An 18,879-nucleotide genomic window follows, 5' to 3' on the forward strand; every position below is an offset into this window, starting at 1 on the left:
TTGTTCAGATTGAACACAACAAGATCACGACCACTTTGTATAAGAAATCTACTGATCGCAATAATTTATTGCATTACAGAAGCTTTCATCAGTCATCCTTTAAGAATAATTTGCCTATCTCACAACTCTACAGAACAAAAAGAATTGTTTCAGAATCTAATGAATCCCAAATTCAAATACAACATATGATTCAACGATTTGAAGCTCGTGGGTATCCTCCGGAAATCCTACAAAAGGCTGAACTAAAATGTTCCACAAAAACAAGGAATGAACTACTTGTACAAACTAAAAAACCAAGTGAGACCCGCATGGTTGTGGTGTCTAAATATTCAACAAAAAGTAGCCTATTCAAACGCACGATTTTGAAACATTGGCAAATTCTATCTCTAGAACCTGATTTCAACGGCATTTTCAGTGAGAACCCAAGATTTGCATTCACAAGAAGTAAAAATATCTTAGACATTTTAAAACCTAATGACAGATCAAAGATTTCTATTCAAGCTAAAGGAACATTGCCATGTCATAATTGCAATAATTGCAACGCAATCATCAAAGGTAATACAGTGAAACATCCTCGCAGCGGCATTCCAATTCATTTAAAAGTGACAGCTACATGTGATTCAATGAACTTGATCTATTTATTGAAATGCCCTTGTGGATTGGCTTATGTGGGCAAAACCATCAGAAAAATAAAGACTAGATTATCAGAACATAAAAGCAGCATAAGAAGAAACGATGCTAAGTCAGCGATAGCAGTTCATTTTCACGAAAGAAGACACAACATCTCACAACTTCAATTCATGGTGCTTGAAACTGTGGAGATATCCGAAAATGTGGAAACTAACAAACAATTACTACGAAAAGAGAATGAATGGATTTTCAAACTTGATGCTTTGAAGCCCTACGGGCTCAATGACCGGGTGGAATTCTCTTGTTATCTGTGATCTGAATTTAATACTGTGATCTAATACTGCAATTTAATGTTTATTGACTCTAATGACACTGACAGTTATTTAATGTACTTCACATTTTCATGTTTCATTTTGATTTTCATCACTTGGATCCTTTCACAGCACTCTACTTTACTATCTTTCTTATTATATCTTGTTTTTTGCCCTATATTTGTTGAACCAGAGCTTAGTTAGACTCCACTTCATAATGGCCGCCGTAATCGTCTAGCACACATTCCGCAATGGCCGCCGCAACCACTCTCGCCATCGTTTATGTTTATCACCCTTCATGCTTACAAACGCCAAACAGAGACGCCTGTTCTTTCATCTCCGGTGAAGACGCTATGTCTCCTTAGATGCTCTCACGTTGAGCTTTATCGGTAAGAGTTTATGTCGGCAATAACCGATAGTTATGGGGCATGTTACGGTCCGTTAAATCACACCCGCGTAATTATACAAACTGGGGCTTTATTCTTTTGCATGTTTTTTTCTATGCACTTGTAACGTTTTTTTAAACACTGCCGCTTCACCGTATTCACTTCCAGAGTTCGCATTTTCGTCACTTTTTCTCATTTCACTGGCTTAATGTCACGTTGCTTTCACAATATTTGTGTTCTCGTTTTCTCACCCTGTGTCTATTAGAACACTTCGTAATCACATTAACCGACTCAAATTACTGCATGACTTGCAGAGTGTGCTTTGATGCTTTGAAATAAGATACCATATGTGACCATTTGTGTTAGTCCTCATTAGATTTTTGTTTGATGATAGATTCCCCTGACGAAGTGCCTTCGGCACGAAATTCATTGGGACTTGATGACTTTTTTGCGTATTGATAAACTCAAGATGTGATTTGCAACATTGAACTATGAATTTATCGGATTGAATTAAAAACGGATTCAAACAGTATAAATTGAAAAAAACTTTTTTGTGCTTCGAACAAAAACTTCACGAATTTCCTTGTTTTATTTGTGACTAATGTCGTTTTTACGACTTTATCAGCTGTGCCCAGAGGGTCGCCCTTAAGTATTTAAGGACCGCATTTTCTGTATCTTATTTGACACCTCCAGGACGACGAGGTGATACCTCCGTAGCACGCTACAACTTTTAAAATTCCCTGAATACTCCTCAGCTTGTGCACACTTCAAATAATCTTTGGTTCAATTTACTGGTTAGTCCCTAGTAAAGTGCACTGAGTGCGCCAGGGTCTGTAAATGAAATGCTACTAGTGGGCCTGCAGCACTGATTGTGCCACTCACATGAGCAGCCCTGAAAAGTTAACTCAGACCTGCCACGGCAGTGTCTGCGCGCAGTTTTGAACTGCCATGCCGACATGGCAAGTGCACCTACTTGCCAGGCCCTTACCATCCCTTTTCTTAATGTAAGCCACCCCTATGGTAGGCACAAGGTACCCCCATGGGCAGGTTGCAGTTTATGTGAAAGATAGGACATGTACTGGTGTGTGTGACATGGCCTGATTGTGAAATACTGCCAATTTTATTTTTCACAATTGAATGGCCATCTGCCCCATAGGATAGGATGGGCAAAACTTAGTAACATTTTACAAGTATAACTTCTCATTGGGACAAGATGGAGAAATAAGGATTAGGCTCTATAAACTCACAATTTAATAACACACTTTAAGTAATGATGGTTTCCAAATTGTGTGTTTGAAAATGCCACTTTTAGAACGTACAAAAACAAAATCAAGTGTCCCACATGGCTAATGATGAAAAAAGTTAAATTAGCACAACTTACACATGACCCATGTAAATTTGTTGTTTGCCTGTTTTCTGATTATACCAAATAGATAAGACTATCATAAAATGGGAAATGCAGAAAGAAATAATATAAATTGATATATGAAATAAATTCTCAAGTACCTTAAATTCATGTGTAAGTTGTGCTTCTTTAACTATTTTTCATCATTGGCCATGTGGGGCACCTGATTTTGTGTTTGTGATATTAATCCCACCCCATATTAGGCCTTACTGGATCAAACCCTTCTGCGTCTCTATACTTTTCGAAAATAAGAATTTTCTTGTTAAACAGTCTGTGTGCCTCTGCCTGCTGGTGTATTGACTGCCTGGTTTTGGAGTGACACGGGCTCGGGATGTGCATTCACTGTAGACAGCCAGCCACTGGGGGTAGGGGGGAGGTTGAGGTGTGCCTGGCCCTTCCTGGATAACTCAGAGCTGAGCTGAATAGACCTTGGTTGAATTTAGAGTAGTCGGAGGAGTTTTCCTTGCACCTGAATAGGGCCTGTGTCCCTTGAACAATGCTGTCTCCAGCGCCTGTGGTCATACTGCACCAGTGAGGACAGAACAGGTTTGGACTGGGCTCAGAGACCCTTGCACAAAGAGAACAAAGACATTTGGGGTATAAGTATTAGACCTAAAACCCCAGAACTTTAGATTACTTCTGGACTCAAGAAGAAACTTTGACAAGGAGAAGAGCTGAAGAGCTGTGAGGAGGAGTACTGCCCCATTGCTGTGTGCTGTATTGGGTTGGCCTGCAGTTGCTGTATCTGCCACGGAAAGGACAAAGACTGGAACTTTGCTGTGAACCTGCTTTTATAAGTTCTCCATGGGCCTGTGTGCTGGCTTCCTGTTCAGAAGTCTCAGGGACACAAAGACTTCACCCCCAGCTACCCTGAACTCTGCTGCTGAGAGTTCTGACCTGCCAGGAAGTGCATGTTCCAGTTCTGGGCCTCTGGAGGTTGTTCCTGCTGTTGGGAGCTGGAAAAAACCTGAAGAACTGAAGAAACTGACACATCACTCTTCTTGCAGCTGTTTTTCCCGATGCAGCACCTTGCATATATTAAAGTATACAAAAATGTGATGGATGGAATACTTGAATTAATCTCAGCCCCTGGTAATGCCTCGGTGTAGGAATACTGCCCAGTGCGATTGTTAGTGGTTAGACTTATTGCAGGCATCCTCCCATCAACTTTTTTGTTTGATTATGCATATGTTAGTAAATGTGGGAGCAAAAGAAATGCCTTTGATCGCAAGGCATAAAAATAAACGTGTTAAGCAGACATTCCAAGACAAAGTTATGTTGCTAAATGCAAGAAAGAAACAATATTTTTTAAATGTCCACCGATTATTATGTCCACAACAGAGTTGCAGAGTCGTAAAATGGAATTTCAATACAGTATTCTCATCATATTCGTAGTTTGTAATTTTATATTTTTCCCATGCGTGTTGTGTTAAGAATACGGATCCTGTAAAGTTCGTACATGTGTTTTATTGTCAGATGCATTATGGAATATAACAAAACATGAAAGTCTAGGTCAAGTGCTGTTCAAAGTAACATAAATATGAGCTGGAATTTTCTCTTGTCAACATACAATAAAATAATACTCAAGATTCCCTGGTACATCAAATATCATGAAACCTGCATCCCAACAATCGCCCGCTAAAAGTGCACTTGTCCACCTAAAGATGACATCACCAGAAGGAAGTGCAAGAAATACAAACACACTGAAGTAACAGCCGTTTGAAAAATGGAACTTCAACCTCTCCCTTTCTAATTCTGAGTTAATGTTGAAATGCAGGCTGAAGAGAAAATCAACGGAATCCTACTAACAGAATTACTATTACCTCTCTTTGCAGTGGGTACATGGGCCCTTTGTCGTCAACGGTTTAATTTCCTTTGCCTTTACGGGTGTCCCGCCAGGTGGAAAAGAAATCTGGGTATAGGAGGAATACTAATTCTCATGAATTGCCTGCCCCCTTCGCGGATCAGCTTTTTCATTCCCGTCTGGCTCACTGAAAAGCCCCCAGACTGCAACATTACTGAAAATCTCAGGGTAATTCAGTCTATCCCAGCACAGCTGCTTGATGTCAAATGCTGGGTAGGAAAGTCCCACTCGCCAAGCACTCCACTCAGCTCCTTCTGCCATTGTGTATTGGGTGGTCAGTGCTTACAGCCCAATAGTAATGCGGGCCTGCAGCATAATTATTTTCAAGCTTTACTACATTTTATTTGATAGTACTACAGTTCTTGTTACAAAGTGGTCGTTCTTTTCTTCTCAACAAAGTCATTTTAGTACCCTTTTGTTTGAGTCAGTCGGTGTCATTTGCCTCCCCACTGCTCGTGTATTTGAGATTAACTCTCAAACTACCATTCCGGGATTTTTATGGCTAGTTTGAGAGATGAAGGTAGAAGAGTGCTTCGAAGACGCTACGTCAAGCTGCTATGGAATAATTTTATGGTGATGTACAGGCATTTCTATGAACTCTCCTTCATCTTTTACCTGCACGTGAGCCAAGGGGGTCATGCTCAAATTTGATTTGAAAGCCCCACATACTAACAGAAACTCAGCACCCTGAATCTTGTCAATGTTTAAAATTGATGCTCTGAAGTAGAGATTAGTAGATTGCATAGGACGCGACACACGTGTTGGCATTATTAGCTCTCTCCTTTTTTAATGGACACCTCTTGTCCTATTATTATAAAATAGTCTTCAATAAATAAAGTACACCTTCGATTCTTAGAAACTCTTGCTAATGTATAAATCATTTCTGACCTCTAAACTGTCCAGTTCGTATCAAATTTAGCAGTGTCAGAAGGCTACACTGCATTTGTGAGGTCATGTGCCAGTCCCGGATGAGCTAATACCCTAATTTCTTTTCTTGTCATTGTACTCTATGGTCCAGATGCATCAAAGGGTTTTGCACATTCTGTGTCTACGGGAAAATGTGTTCATGCATATGGCCCTATATCTCTAGGTCGCAAACCCCATCATTCTCCCCTTCCATTAATGTATTCCCATGTATGCTTTCCCGGACAAAGTAATAGCGCTACAAGGCCACACTATTAGGTACAGTGAGCTACATACATTCAAAGGACAATGATGTCTTAGTTTGCCTTCTTAAATTGCAGAAGTGAAAGTTGTGAATGAGGGAGGTGATGCTAACCACAATTTATGCAAACTCCCATTTACTAATAAAAAATGTATTGATATGTGCCCTAGTTCAAGAACAAACCACTTACTTCTTCTAAGGATTCAATTAAGTAAACTGTACACATTAACAGTCATACAGTCAGTCACCCCCCCTTTCTTCTTTTCCCATCATGCATAATACGCCTCTGCCCAGTCTGGCGCCACAGAGTAGCAAAGGGGAGGCCGGGCCTTATATAACCTACGCGATTAGGACAGTGATGAAAACCTGATGCTCCTTCAAAAATCTCAGTCATTTTCAGAAGCACCTGGAGTCTGACTGCTTAACTCATGGCTCGGGAAGCTTGTCACCTTCACATACACAACTTTCATTCATGAATACGGTATTCATTTGACATAATCAGTCAGAATTTATTCACAACATCAGCCACAGGCTCATAAATCTGACTCGAAGGTATAGTGGGCGGGGAAGTTAGACCACCAGCTCTCGCAACTGTGTCAACCATTTAATTAGCATTATTAAGGCTTGATAAGGGCATACATACATCAATGTAAACTACTGTCGATTCTATGTATTGCTGATAGCTAAATCACTAAGTAACCTACTGCAAATAACATCGTAAGTTAAATCCTGTTCTTCTACTCAGTTTTTAATTTGCTTTGGTTTAAGTGTATTAGTTTTAAATAGACGTTTTCAAGTGCCGTACAAAACTATATAAAAAGTAAACCGACAATGTAAGAAAAAAAAATATTCAGTATTACACATATTTTTATAAATCACGCTCTTTTAAAGAGGTTTCCATTGAACAAAAATCTTAAAGTATCAATGGAAATGGGCAAAAACAAATGTATAAAATTGTGCATAAATTTATAAAACATGGGTAACAGATTGTTGAAACATTTACAAGGAGAGTTTACCCCAAATTTAGACAGAATTTCGTTTGAGACAAACAAATGGAGGGATATGAAACACGTACAACAACCATACCTAGTAATAAGTACTGCGTTGTCATGGTGGGCGATCCCGTTCTCTGGAATGGTGTTTCCATCGCTTTGGTGGGAGAGGATGGATTTCTGCCACTTACAGAAGCTATCGAGGGATTTGTCCGCATGGTGGTTTATCTCCAAGTTTGGCTGCAATACAACATGCATACCAGAAATGTTCCAAACAGATTACTAAAGTCAGTATTTAAACCTTCTGATGTCTACAGAGGGACTATAATTAGCGGTAGTTTTCTAGGAATAATCACTTCTTGCCAATTTTTATCTCTATAAAACCTGACCCACGGTTCACTAAGTCGACTACTGAGCAGGCTTTCTTTCTGTTTCAAATGCAATTATAAATGCCAATGCAGCTATTTTAGTTTCTTAACATATAAACACACATGCACCATAACTGAACTGCACTGCTGAAATCCCTCCAAGTATGGAGATAATATTAGCTGTCATCTATATTTTATTTCGGATACAATATACAATGACTGTTCCCTTAAACTAAGTTATAAGTGAGGTTTTGTGTTCTGACTGCATAACCGCTCAAAGCAATAGTTATCTTAAGGAGAATACTGTGGTGCCATATAGTTAAAGGCTTTGGGGTTGGTATTGGGGTGGCATTGGGGGTCAGCATAAAGTTCGCGACAGATACAAATGTATTTAAAAACATTTCAGTCTGCTTACCTGATCTTCCGTGAGGACTATTAGACGTGTCACTATAATATTCACAACGTTTCCGAGGCTGGAATCACGATAAAGTTTGGCAACCTGACCTCCAGAAAATAAGAAAAGACACAAAGTCAGACAAGAAGCACCGACTGTAGTGGAACAAAAAGCAGCGTTAGGTTCTTAAAGCGAGTACCAAACAGAATGGTTTGCCAAGCTTAGCTGACAAAGATGACTCAAATGATTTCGCGCTGCTCCACTGATGCTCTCACTTGAGGGAGGGCCAACACGTCTGCATGTTCAGTGCCTGCCACCTCATGTGTGTACTCTGCGGAATGATCTCATCCTGCAGAAACAAGCGAGGGGAGCTCCTGCCCTGCGAGGAGACGAGCTCCAGTCTAAACAGCACGGCCAGACAATGCCTTGTAATCCCTCCACCTTGTCATTACAGGGCGACATCACAGCGTCAAGGGGCCCGTCAACTCCAAGCTGTCTGTGCGAAGTCAATAGCCCGAAACGTTTCATTCAACCGCCATCCAAATCAAACATTTCATCCTGACCCATGTTTCATTTACAGGCGCCAACAAAATGCAAATATCTGACATTTCAGCCACCTGTTTACAGGCCTGTCCCCAGTAACGCACGACTTTCAAACAACATGAACTCATAGGACTATTTCAAAGGACTACCCTCTGCGCACATTGGGACTGAATCACAAATAAGGACACCACGTTGTAATGCCTTGCCTGTGTGAAAAAACAACCGCCATTTAGTGCTTCACCTACATCTAAGCATTATGTAAAGTACTTCCGATATCCTGCTACTGATACTTTGATAGAGTTTTCCTGCCATGGCTTTGGCTCTATAGTTCTCTGCAGGCCTCGTCTGAATGAGCAAGAGGGAGTTTGCCTGAACCATTTGCGTGCGCTGTCCATGGCAGGGCAGGCCGGAATTATCGCTTAGGATAGTTCACAAACATTGCTATTTAAAGTTCCTTATTTTTTCCATTTATGTGATCGATTGGTGATCTTAGGAACCCTTGAAATACTACATAAACAAAATAAACAGGATGAAAATAGTGAGAACAATCCAGGCGTGGGTCAGAATCACAAGCTGCAGATTCTTTAAAACCGGCATTACCCTCTAACTTTTACTTGCTATAACCTATCAATGGGTATCATCAATTTACCTTACTAATTGCCCTTTCCTTTATGAAAGAACCCGTGTAAATCGGTCAGTTCTGGATTCAAAGTATTTGCAATCAGAGGTCAATATTTATTAACTGCAAATAGTCTCAGTTAATTTTTTCTGGTATAATTATTTTATTGATAACATTTGACACCTTTCCTTGAAACTGTTAAGCATTTAACTTCCATGGTGCAGACTTTGATTGCTGCCACTGCGCATCTATTTTGAAGGTTTGAATGCCTTCTTCATGTTTCATGCATCAGTTAAGCGTTTTCTACTACTGTGCTTCGATTCTACCCAAGTTCTGGTGGGATCTGAGAACAATTAGGATTGTGTGCTCTTCAATTTGGTGGTGAAGTGTATTTATCCGTTCCATCAATAGTCGTGGGATACCCTATTCACTGGATCAATGGTCTTTCTTATACAAACTTTACAACTATGTCATGATCATCTTGGAAAAACGATACTCTACTGTTTCTCTCACCTCAGAAATATTTAGTCCCTTAAATGGCCAGATATTTTGAATCGGAGCGTAGCAATACTCTCCCATTAGGAAAAAACAAGTTACTTACTTGTACACTGTGGTTCTCCAGTATTGAAATCTTTCGTAGATTGACATGCTTGAATCTTCCCGTCATCATGGTGGGAGTCCCACCGTACTTAATTAAGCAGTACTATAGAAATACATTAGGAATCATTGATAAAGAAAGTAAATTGATAAACCAATCTATATCTTTATAATAGACCCAATTTTCAACCAATCAGAGACAAGCCTCAGACCCCATCTCCCCTGCAGAGCCACCATTCCTCAGCTTCCAGCACAAGTGTGACTAACCGCCTGATTCATCAAGCTAAATTGCACTCGCACAGGGCAAGATTCTCAGAATCTTGCCTTTTGCGAGTGCAATTTTTGCATTTGGGATTCATCATCCCAAATGCAAAATTCGCTATTTAAGAATTCGCACATTTGCGAAGAATTGAATTTAAGGAATCTCTATTTGAGATTCCTTAAATGCAATTCATGAAGCATTTTAAAATTGCGAAATTGCAATTTTGGGCCGCTATTTACCGAGAGGTCAGACCTCTCGGTAAATAGCAAAAACTTAGAAAAATGCATTTAAATGCATTTTTCTAAGTTGCATGTTACACACACACATGTCCTCTGGACATGTGTGTGCGCAACACCAATGTAGATTACATTTCAGGGGTGCTACAGGGTGTCCTTTGGACACCCCTGCAACCTTGAAATCGCATCCTTATTTGCGATTAGCTAATTGCTAATCGCAAATAAGGATTAACTCCCCATGCATTCCGGCCCATAGGAATCCATGGGGAGTTATTCCTTATTAGCGATTAGCAATTAGCTAATCGCAAATAAGGAACCTGTAGGAATCACAATATTTATTGCAATTCCTACATGAATCCCGTTTTGAAAGTCCTCAATAGCGATTCGTTATGAATCGCTATTAGGGGCTCGCAAAACGGGAGAATGATGAATCAGGCGGTAAGTGAATGGTCATATGAGGTATCATGTGGAAAGCACAAACGGAGAGGTGGGCTGGCCGCATGTGAATCGATGAAAGATTTCAATACTGAAGAACCACAGAGTACAGGTAAGTAACTTGTTTTTTCTCCAGTATTAAATATTTCATAAATTGGCACGCTTGAATCAGAGTAGTTGGCAGTAAATAAATTCAAATGAAAGCGATTAGGCGAAGACACTTCCTTATGAAGCACATACTTTTAAGAAATAAAAACACAGCATAGAACTGCCTCAATATCCAGTAGTGACCATACTGAAAATAAACATACATATATATATTCACTGAAAAAAACATAGGTTTCAGGTACGTTACACTTAGTTGGACATTTCACTTGTACAAAACCATAGAAATTCCGCCGTTATAGTTTGTTCAGCTGACTAGAACTCGCGTCCCTGCAATGCACTGCTGATGAAATCACATATTACATCATTCATGACTTGGTCAGTGACATCACTGATGGCATCACTGCAAACAGCAGTGTCCCGGGGTGGGCACCCCGGGACACCGCGGAAGCCAGCCTTGGCAGGTGGTGGTCCCAGGGCCGTGGGTCTGTAACGGACCCGCACATTTCAATTCTAAATGCCCCAGGAAGGTGGCAGTCCATTGGGCATGGGGGGGGGCCTCCAGGCCCCCCGCCCATTTTAATCAAGCCCCGGGCAGGTGGCGGTCCCCGGGTGTAGCATAGGTGGGGTGGGACCCCCTCACGCTTTCTTTTGTAAATAGTCCCAGGGGAGGTGGCCGTCCCGGGGCTGCAGGGGGGCCAGGTCCCCCGCACATAATATGCATAGCCCCGGGGAGGTGGCGGGCCCCTGCTATTATTTTTTCACAATGCCCCCGCGACCTGGCCCACCCAGGGGCCTCATTAAAAAGAAGCACAGGAGCCCGCCCTTCATTTTTTTTTTCGGCAGGATTTGCGACCCCAATATGAATTCCCCCGAATTTCTTTTTTTTTAATTCTTTTTTTGGCCCTGGTCCTACAGAGTCACAAGATGGCTGCCAACACTTCCTGGTTTAGAGTGTTGGCAGCCAATCACAGTGAAGCTCGTGCTCGGGAGGGTTTAAGAACCCACCGCTGCCCCAGATATCGAAACATTTCCTTTTTCTAATTTCTCAGCAATTACTGAACGGATTTACACCATTTAACAATAACAAAAAGGGCTCTTTCTGAACCAAGAACTACCTTTTTGCCAAAATTGGTGTAATTCCATTCAGCAGTTCGGGCTCTAGCTTTGCCTAAAGTTTTCTATGGAAATTAACATGGAGAAAATGCGTTTTGGGACCACCCTTTTTCTCGGCCGCCGCTTGATAATTCGCCCCTAAACTTTCAGAACAGGAGCAGACCTGAGCGCCGCACCAGTTTTGAAAATTTTGCGAAGATTCATCAACCGCCGCCAAAGTTATTGGGAAAAGAAAAAACGCTTTTTGAATAGAAACAAGGTCCTAACTATAACTACCTACTGGCAACCGCCAGTAGGTAATATATATATATATATATATATATATATAGATATATATATATATCTAGATATATATATATATATATGTGTGTGTGTGTGTATATATATATATATATATATATATATATATATACATATACATATATATATATATATATATATATATATATATATATATATATCTCTCACGCTCCTCATGCACCTTTTCGCGGATCAATCACGGACGGGTGCTCTTGATGTGGTGGTGCCCCCATGTAATATTGCAGCTCCAGACTTTCATTCACTCACAGAAAGAGAACAGCACTCGCGGGGAAAGTTACGCCGGTTATTTTTATTCCAGCGCCACAACAAACGCGTTTTGGAAACTCCTTCTTCAGTGTTTACCCTACGCACTGAGAGGAGCCATTTAAATCACAATTTATCATACACATAGACACAAAAGAAGGACCAAATAGCCTCTAACGTGAGCGCCAACTTAAAACAGAGTTCTCACTCGAATTTCATATCAATGTATCAATGTATATACATATACGTTTTCATTTAGTAATTTAGCCATGTATTGGCATAGGTTGTACTTTCATGCATTTCCATCAGATTGAAAACTGGCACGTAAATTTACATTACTCTTTAAAGGACATTGCTTTAAAAATCAACGTTATATACATCTTTAAACCGTGCACGTGAAAGCTTTTTAAAGAAATTCGCAAATAAGCCGCGAGTCGGCATTTACCGCTCAGATCACTGTGTTACCTATTATATTTGTCTCTCATGACAGGCCCACATCTCGCCATGTATTGGCATACAATTACAGTCTATGTGGAAAAATTAAACAGATGAAGAAGAACTCATAATAAACTATGTGCTGTACAGGAAATCTTTTATCACCTGGAATCCTCATTTTCCCAGGTGCACGGACAACTCTTCCCCACTATTAAGGCCGTTTGGTGCCTTGGTTTGTAAATCAATTATATAGCGGGACTTATTAGTGGTGAAAGCTCTAGAAAGCTCTAGAATGCTGCAGGATAGACTTACATTCTGGTCGAATGTCTAAGTCTCTGAACTCATAGTCTTGAGGTTCCATGCAGATAAACTCAGAGACTTTGTCTGGGGGTGAAGAATCTGACCATTGTTCATAGGCAGTAGTTTTGGCAACGACCAAAAGATAATGTGCGGGGATATTGACAGTATTAGGAGCTCCGAATACCAAAACTGCCTTGGCCAAGCCAGGGCTACGAGAATGAGATTGCATGGCTTCTTCATCATTTTGCGAATCACCCTTGGGATGAGTGGAAACAAAGGAAAAGCATATGCGAACATTCCTGTCTACTGCAAGTGAGGAGAATTCCCCCAAGATTTCCTCTGATGGAACCTGCTGGCAAATCTTTTGCACTTTTTATTGATATTGGTTGCGAAAAGGTCCGACCTCGTAGCGCCCCACGGTTTGAAAACGCTTTCCAGCTGCTCCAAATTCAGTTCCCATTTGTGACACTGACTGATTGTTCTGCTGAAAGAATTTGCCCATGCGTTTTCAACGCCTGGGGCATGTTCACTCTACAGAGTTATCTTGTGCTCTAGCAACCATCCCCAGATTTCCTGAGCTTGAATCGATAACGTGCGAGACCGGGTGCCCCCTTGCTTGGCCAGGTCTGTCGTTACCAGAGCAGAAGAGCCTTAAATCCTTGGAAAGAATGCTTGCAGCCCCAGAAAAACTGCCCTCAATTCCAAGAGATTGATGTGCATCTGTGTCTCTTGAATAGACCATTTTCCATGAATATGTAAGTTTTGGAGATGCATTCCCCAACCGTCCACAGAGGCGTTTGTTGTCATAATGTAACTGGGGCATGTTGCCCCAAAGGATAGGCCTGGAGAGATATTGCATTTCTTTCCCACCATGACAGGGCCTGTTTCATTGTCTTAGAGATGAACATGACATCATTGAAAAAGACCTGAATCCACTGCATATCCAGCTGTTACAGGAGTGGTCTCATATGCAAGCGACAATTTGGTATCAATGGGATGCATTATGATAGCATTCATCTGCATTATCTTGCGCCTTCATTCTGGTGTGGGAAACACCTTCACTACTTTGGTGTTTAAGACTGCCCCAAGGAAAATCTGCGTTTTACTTGGAATAAGACATGACTTCTCTACATTGAGCTGCAAACCCAGAGATTTGAAAAGCTGACAACAGGCCGCAGTAGATTCTTTTGCAGAGCGAAATGTGGACCCTTTTACACACCAATAGTCCAGGTAGGGAATAACCTGGTGCCCTTGTCTTCTCAGAAAAGCCGCTACCAGTGCCATGCACTTTGGGAATATTCTGGGGCTGAACAGAGGTCGGAAGAGAGATCTTTGAATTGATAGTGGCACCCTGCTATCTCAAACCTCGGGAACTGATGGTGTTTGGCATGAATTGGAATTTGGAAATATGCGTTTAATAGATCGAAAGACGCTAGAAAGTCCCCCATGTTTATCAACAAGAGAATCTCTTGCAGCGAGAGCATTCTGAAAGGTTGTTTCTTGATATACTTGTTCAGTCGTCTGAGATCCATGACTTGCCTCCATTTTCTGCATTTCTTCTTCATGAGGAAGAAATTTGAGTACAAGCCCTTCCGCATTGTTGGAAAGGAACTCCCAAAATTGCTCTCTTCATCAGAAGAGTCGAAATCTCCTGCTTTAAGAGAGTAAGACGCTGATGTGTCCTCTTTGAAGGTGGATGGCGAGCAGATTTTTGGACAAATTCTAGGGCGTGACCTCGATGGATGATATCCAACACCCATTTGTCCTACATGATAGTCTTCCACTGTTGGACAAATGCAGACAGATGAGGGATCCCTTGAGCCTGGTGATGCGAGGAGGTGGCTGGTGGGTGAAAAACGTCACTGGTTTCTTGAGATTTTCCTTGTGCTGAAGGTCGGCGCCGAGCTGACTGCTGGGTGTACGGTATGCTGTAAGCACGAAACTGTTGCTGCTGCTGACCACCATACTGTGGTCTATAACCCTGTTGGGAATAGGGCTGGAATATGTGCGACTGAAAGGAAGGCTTCTTCTGAAAGTGACCCCGTCCCCTTCCTCCACGAAAGGACTGATAACATCAATGTTGGAGTGTACCTACGGAACGCGCCATCTTCGTATCCACCTTGGATCCCTGTCTAACCTCATCTACGTGCTTGCCGAAGAGATTCGGTCCATCAAAATGGCATGTTCAGGATCTTTGATTGAATCTCTGGGCAAAAAGATGTAGCTGTATCAATTACTTCTGAAGATGTTCGGGTACCTTCCTGCAGAATTTCTTTCACCTCCTTTTTCTTGTGTTCAGGGAGGTGATCTAGAAGAGGTGCAAGATATGACCACATCTGGCAGTCATATCGTCCCAAAATAGCTAAGGTGTTGGAGGCCTTAATGGATGTAGCCAACATAGTAGCAAATCACCTGGCAATGTTATGAAGCCATTTTTCCTTGATGTCAGGGGGAGCTGAAAAAGGGGCTGCTGGATTCCTGGAGCGTCACTGCACTGCCTGCATTATCATTGAATCCGGTCAAGGATGCCTAATCAAACATGCTGGAGCCGAATCAGAGGCTTTGTATTTCTTCTGCATTTTTGGCAATACAGCCATAACTGAATCCATGTTACTCTCAGCTTCAACCCTTCCTCCCAGATATAATCAACTATTGGTATGGATCGCACTGATTTTCTGGTAGAATCCTTAAAATCATAAAGGAAACATTCCGTCTGGGTTGCAGTAAGTGGTAAGTCAAATCTTTTGGATGCTCTTTCCCACAATTCATGGACCCCTCCAATATCCCCTGGAGGAGAACTCACTGGAGGAGGAGATGGCGACGGTCAAGAAGGAACGATATAGTCATCCCATTCCTGTCCGATCATACCTGGATCTTGAATGAGCTCTCTTTCCTCTGGCTGATCATCGGCATCACTTTCGATGTAGTCGTCCCTGGTGGCAATACTAGGAGGAGGTGGCCTGTCCTTCTGGTCTGAAGGTGGCGTAGTAGTAGCCGGCAGTGGCGATGAAACCTGCATTCCAGGCCTTCCCGGTGTGAGCAGAACAGGGGTAGGAGAGTTCGGGATACACTTGTAGAAGTCGTGTAACATGTGCCTAAGGTCAGTGACCAGAGAAGAGGGCACCAATATGGCATCCCCTCCCACATCTTGCTGTTCCTCATATGTTTCATATGGATAATGGTCCTGAAAAGAGTCATTACGTTGCAGCTAATGACGAGCCATGAAAGAATAGTCCCTTTCCATGTACCCCCAGGTATCCTGGATAAGATCCTCATCCTCATTATCTGTGTCTTGACATTTAACTTTCAGCTGTGACGGACTGTAGGCTGGTCCAAACAGACTCTCATCCCCCGATTCCTCTGTATCCAGAAGATGAGATGGAGGTAGAGGTGATACCTTACTTAGATATGTCAGACCTGGAGACTTTTGGGCCAATTCATGCTTTGAAATGTATTTTTGCTCTCAGTCGACGATGCTGTTGACAAAGAAAGTCATTTTATCGTGATAGTCGTCGACATCAGGATTCTTATAGGAGACTTGAACTCCGTTGTTGTCTGAGTGACCGATGATGAGGCTGTGGACAAAGACGTCGATGGAGTTGCTGTCGTAGCAGTTGTAGACTGTTTTCATCGACAAGGCCGTCGCCACTCCCATAGTCGCAGTGGCCATCGTCGGTACAGCAGTCGTAACGTGCATTGACGTAGATCTGGCCGTCATTCTTGAAGACAAGCCCGTCAACTGAGCCTTTTTCATCGACGAAATCTGCTTTTGAGGCGTTAAAGGCAGAGATGCAGAAGAATTGGAAAATATCTTCTGGTCAGAACCTTTAGATGGCTGTTTAAAGGCTGCATTCTCTGAAGTAGATGGTTTTCCAGCCTTCATTTTTTTTATTCTGCCTTTAATGAGGTAGAGCCCTCATTTTTACGTTTTCAATCAGATGTGGAGCGACCAGGGCCTACTTCTTCCTCAGATCCATACTCAGATCTGGACTTCTTCTTCTGAAGGCATAATAATAATGTGGACTCTCTGTCCTTCAGAGGTTTGGCCGAGAAGGTTCTGCAATATTTACAATCCTTGGCAGTATGCTTGGGATACAAGCAGTAAACACAGTCTTTGTGGGGGTCTTCTAAAAATAGCCTTGCCTTCCCACAAGACCTGCAAGGTCTAAGCAGTCTTTTCTTAGATCCATCCGACATCTTGAAAGGTAGTGAAGATGAAGTTATAAAACAATAATTGGGGAGAGGATGTGGCCTAATGGCTAGGGGTTCGACCTCGAAGCTGGGGAATCAGGTTGAAGACTCGGCAGGGAAGTTCAACATCCTGTGATTTTGGGTAAATCACGTAATCTCCTCGTGCCTAATAAAAAGAAATAAATATATGGATGTATCCATATGTAACGCAACTGGTGCGCATGTAAAGCGCTCTAATACCTTCGGGCCTAGTTTGCGCTGTATATAAAACAAAAACAACAAAAAAATCTTACGCTGAAATCAGCAGGACTGTTCCAGTCAGAGCAGGGTCGCCAACTGACTAAACTGAGCAGAGCTCAGGGAGACTCCCTCACACACGACATGAAGTTAGAAATCTGAGGTATGTTGGCTTTGCAGGGGAGATGGGGTCTGAGGCTTATCTCTGATTGGTCGAAGTTTGAGTCTATTATAAAGATATAGATTGGTTTAGCAATTTACTTTCTTTATCAATGATTCCCCATGTACCTCTATAGTACTGCTTATTTGAGTATTGTGAGACTCCCACCATGACGACGGGTCATAGATTAACATCAAGCATGTGAATCTATGAAAGATTTAATACTGGAGAAATGTCGGTGCCTTTAAGCGCTGGAAATATTAAAAATGTTTAAAGTTTAATAGTCTCCATCGTAACTTTGGTGATCTATTATATATGCTGTCACAAACTCTTTACAATTTGCTGTGACCTTAAAGCAATATAATTTTCTAATTCAGCCTATTAAGGGTAAAGTAGCATTATACATATTAATGTTTGTTCATTTCCAGCCTCCCTGGCCTGTCTGACACTAAGATGTTCTTGCACATGCATGCATTATTGTCTTGCATTTAGCCATAGTGCAGAAATGACTGTGCGCAAGAAGCTCTCTCACACCCCCTAAGCATGTCTACCATTATGACAATCTTGCTTGCATTGAACCAAACTATCTGCAGATGTACATCACAATGGGATCTTTATTTTTCAATCAGGTCAGTGCCTGTCCATGCCTGGTTCATGCCTTTGGTGCAACACCTATGCCCACTACCACCCGCAACCCTGATATGATGCGCAGGCCCTGCAGCAACTCAAAAGGCCCGACCCAAGCATTGGTAAGGGCACTATGAGCTGTATTAAAGATGCGGCTTTCTTAACAGCTAGTCCATCTCAAAACATCGCTGGAAAAATACTGCTTCTTGACGACTATGCCAAGTGCTTTTTTTTATTTAAAAAAAGCATGGCTGAAAGACTACTCCAAACCAGACCTGTATATTGCTCTCTCTAGTGGCTTTGGGATTGTTAAAAAGGCCAGAATAGGCAAATCTGGAATTAGAGTGTCAAGGGCTGGACTCACAATTGCTATGAGTCTGCAAGAGATATGAGTGATACCTTTCAGTAGCCCCAATGTCATCTAGAGCATAATAATAGTACCTGGCATGTGGTGCCTCTCAGAAAAAGCCACAGCTGGAGGGAAAAAAAACAGTTGACAAAGGTGGAGCAGATAGTCAAGCTGAGATCTTCAAAGAAGGCTTGAAAACAATCAAGGATGGGACCCCCCAAAACAGTTTCTGCTGGAAAAGTAAATAGGTTACTTACCTGTAACCGCAGTTCTTCAGTATAGTTATCTTTCATAGATTCACATGCTTGAATCATTCCCCGTCGTCGAAGTGGGAGTCCCACAGTATTATAATAAAGCAGTATGTATTGCTATGATAGCCTATAATAGCAATGATAAAAACTGTTTAATAGCCTATCTACTTTTTTTTTTTTTAAAAGGTCAAACTTGAACTATAACCAATCATGCGACAGCACCCAGAAGAACACTCCAAACAGAGGCTGAGTCACTCAGATTTTCAAGCCCAAATGGGAATAAATAATCCCGAGCTATAAGGGGAGCATCTCCGGGGAGGAGGGTGGGTCGCCTGTG

At 41.8% G+C, this 18,879-nt stretch overlaps 1 protein-coding gene across 2 annotated transcripts in view; it reads right to left on the reverse strand.

Moving 5' to 3' along the window:
• The window catches only part of LOC144818098 (A disintegrin and metalloproteinase with thrombospondin motifs 6-like), a 674,525-nt gene that overhangs the window by 140,256 nt on the left and 515,390 nt on the right, over positions 1–18,879 (reverse strand). For both annotated transcript variants that reach the window (XM_078675151.1, XM_078675150.1), the window contains exons 6-7: positions 7,537–7,620; positions 6,848–6,993 (exon numbers count right to left, since the gene is read on the reverse strand). In XM_078675151.1, coding sequence (XP_078531277.1) covers positions 6,848–6,993; positions 7,537–7,620 — 230 coding nt within the window. The remainder of the gene's footprint in view (positions 1–6,847; positions 6,994–7,536; positions 7,621–18,879) is intronic.

This window comes from Lissotriton helveticus, chromosome 2_1 (genome assembly GCF_964261635.1).
Source record: "Lissotriton helveticus chromosome 2_1, aLisHel1.1, whole genome shotgun sequence".
Taxonomy (NCBI): domain Eukaryota; kingdom Metazoa; phylum Chordata; class Amphibia; order Caudata; family Salamandridae; genus Lissotriton; species Lissotriton helveticus.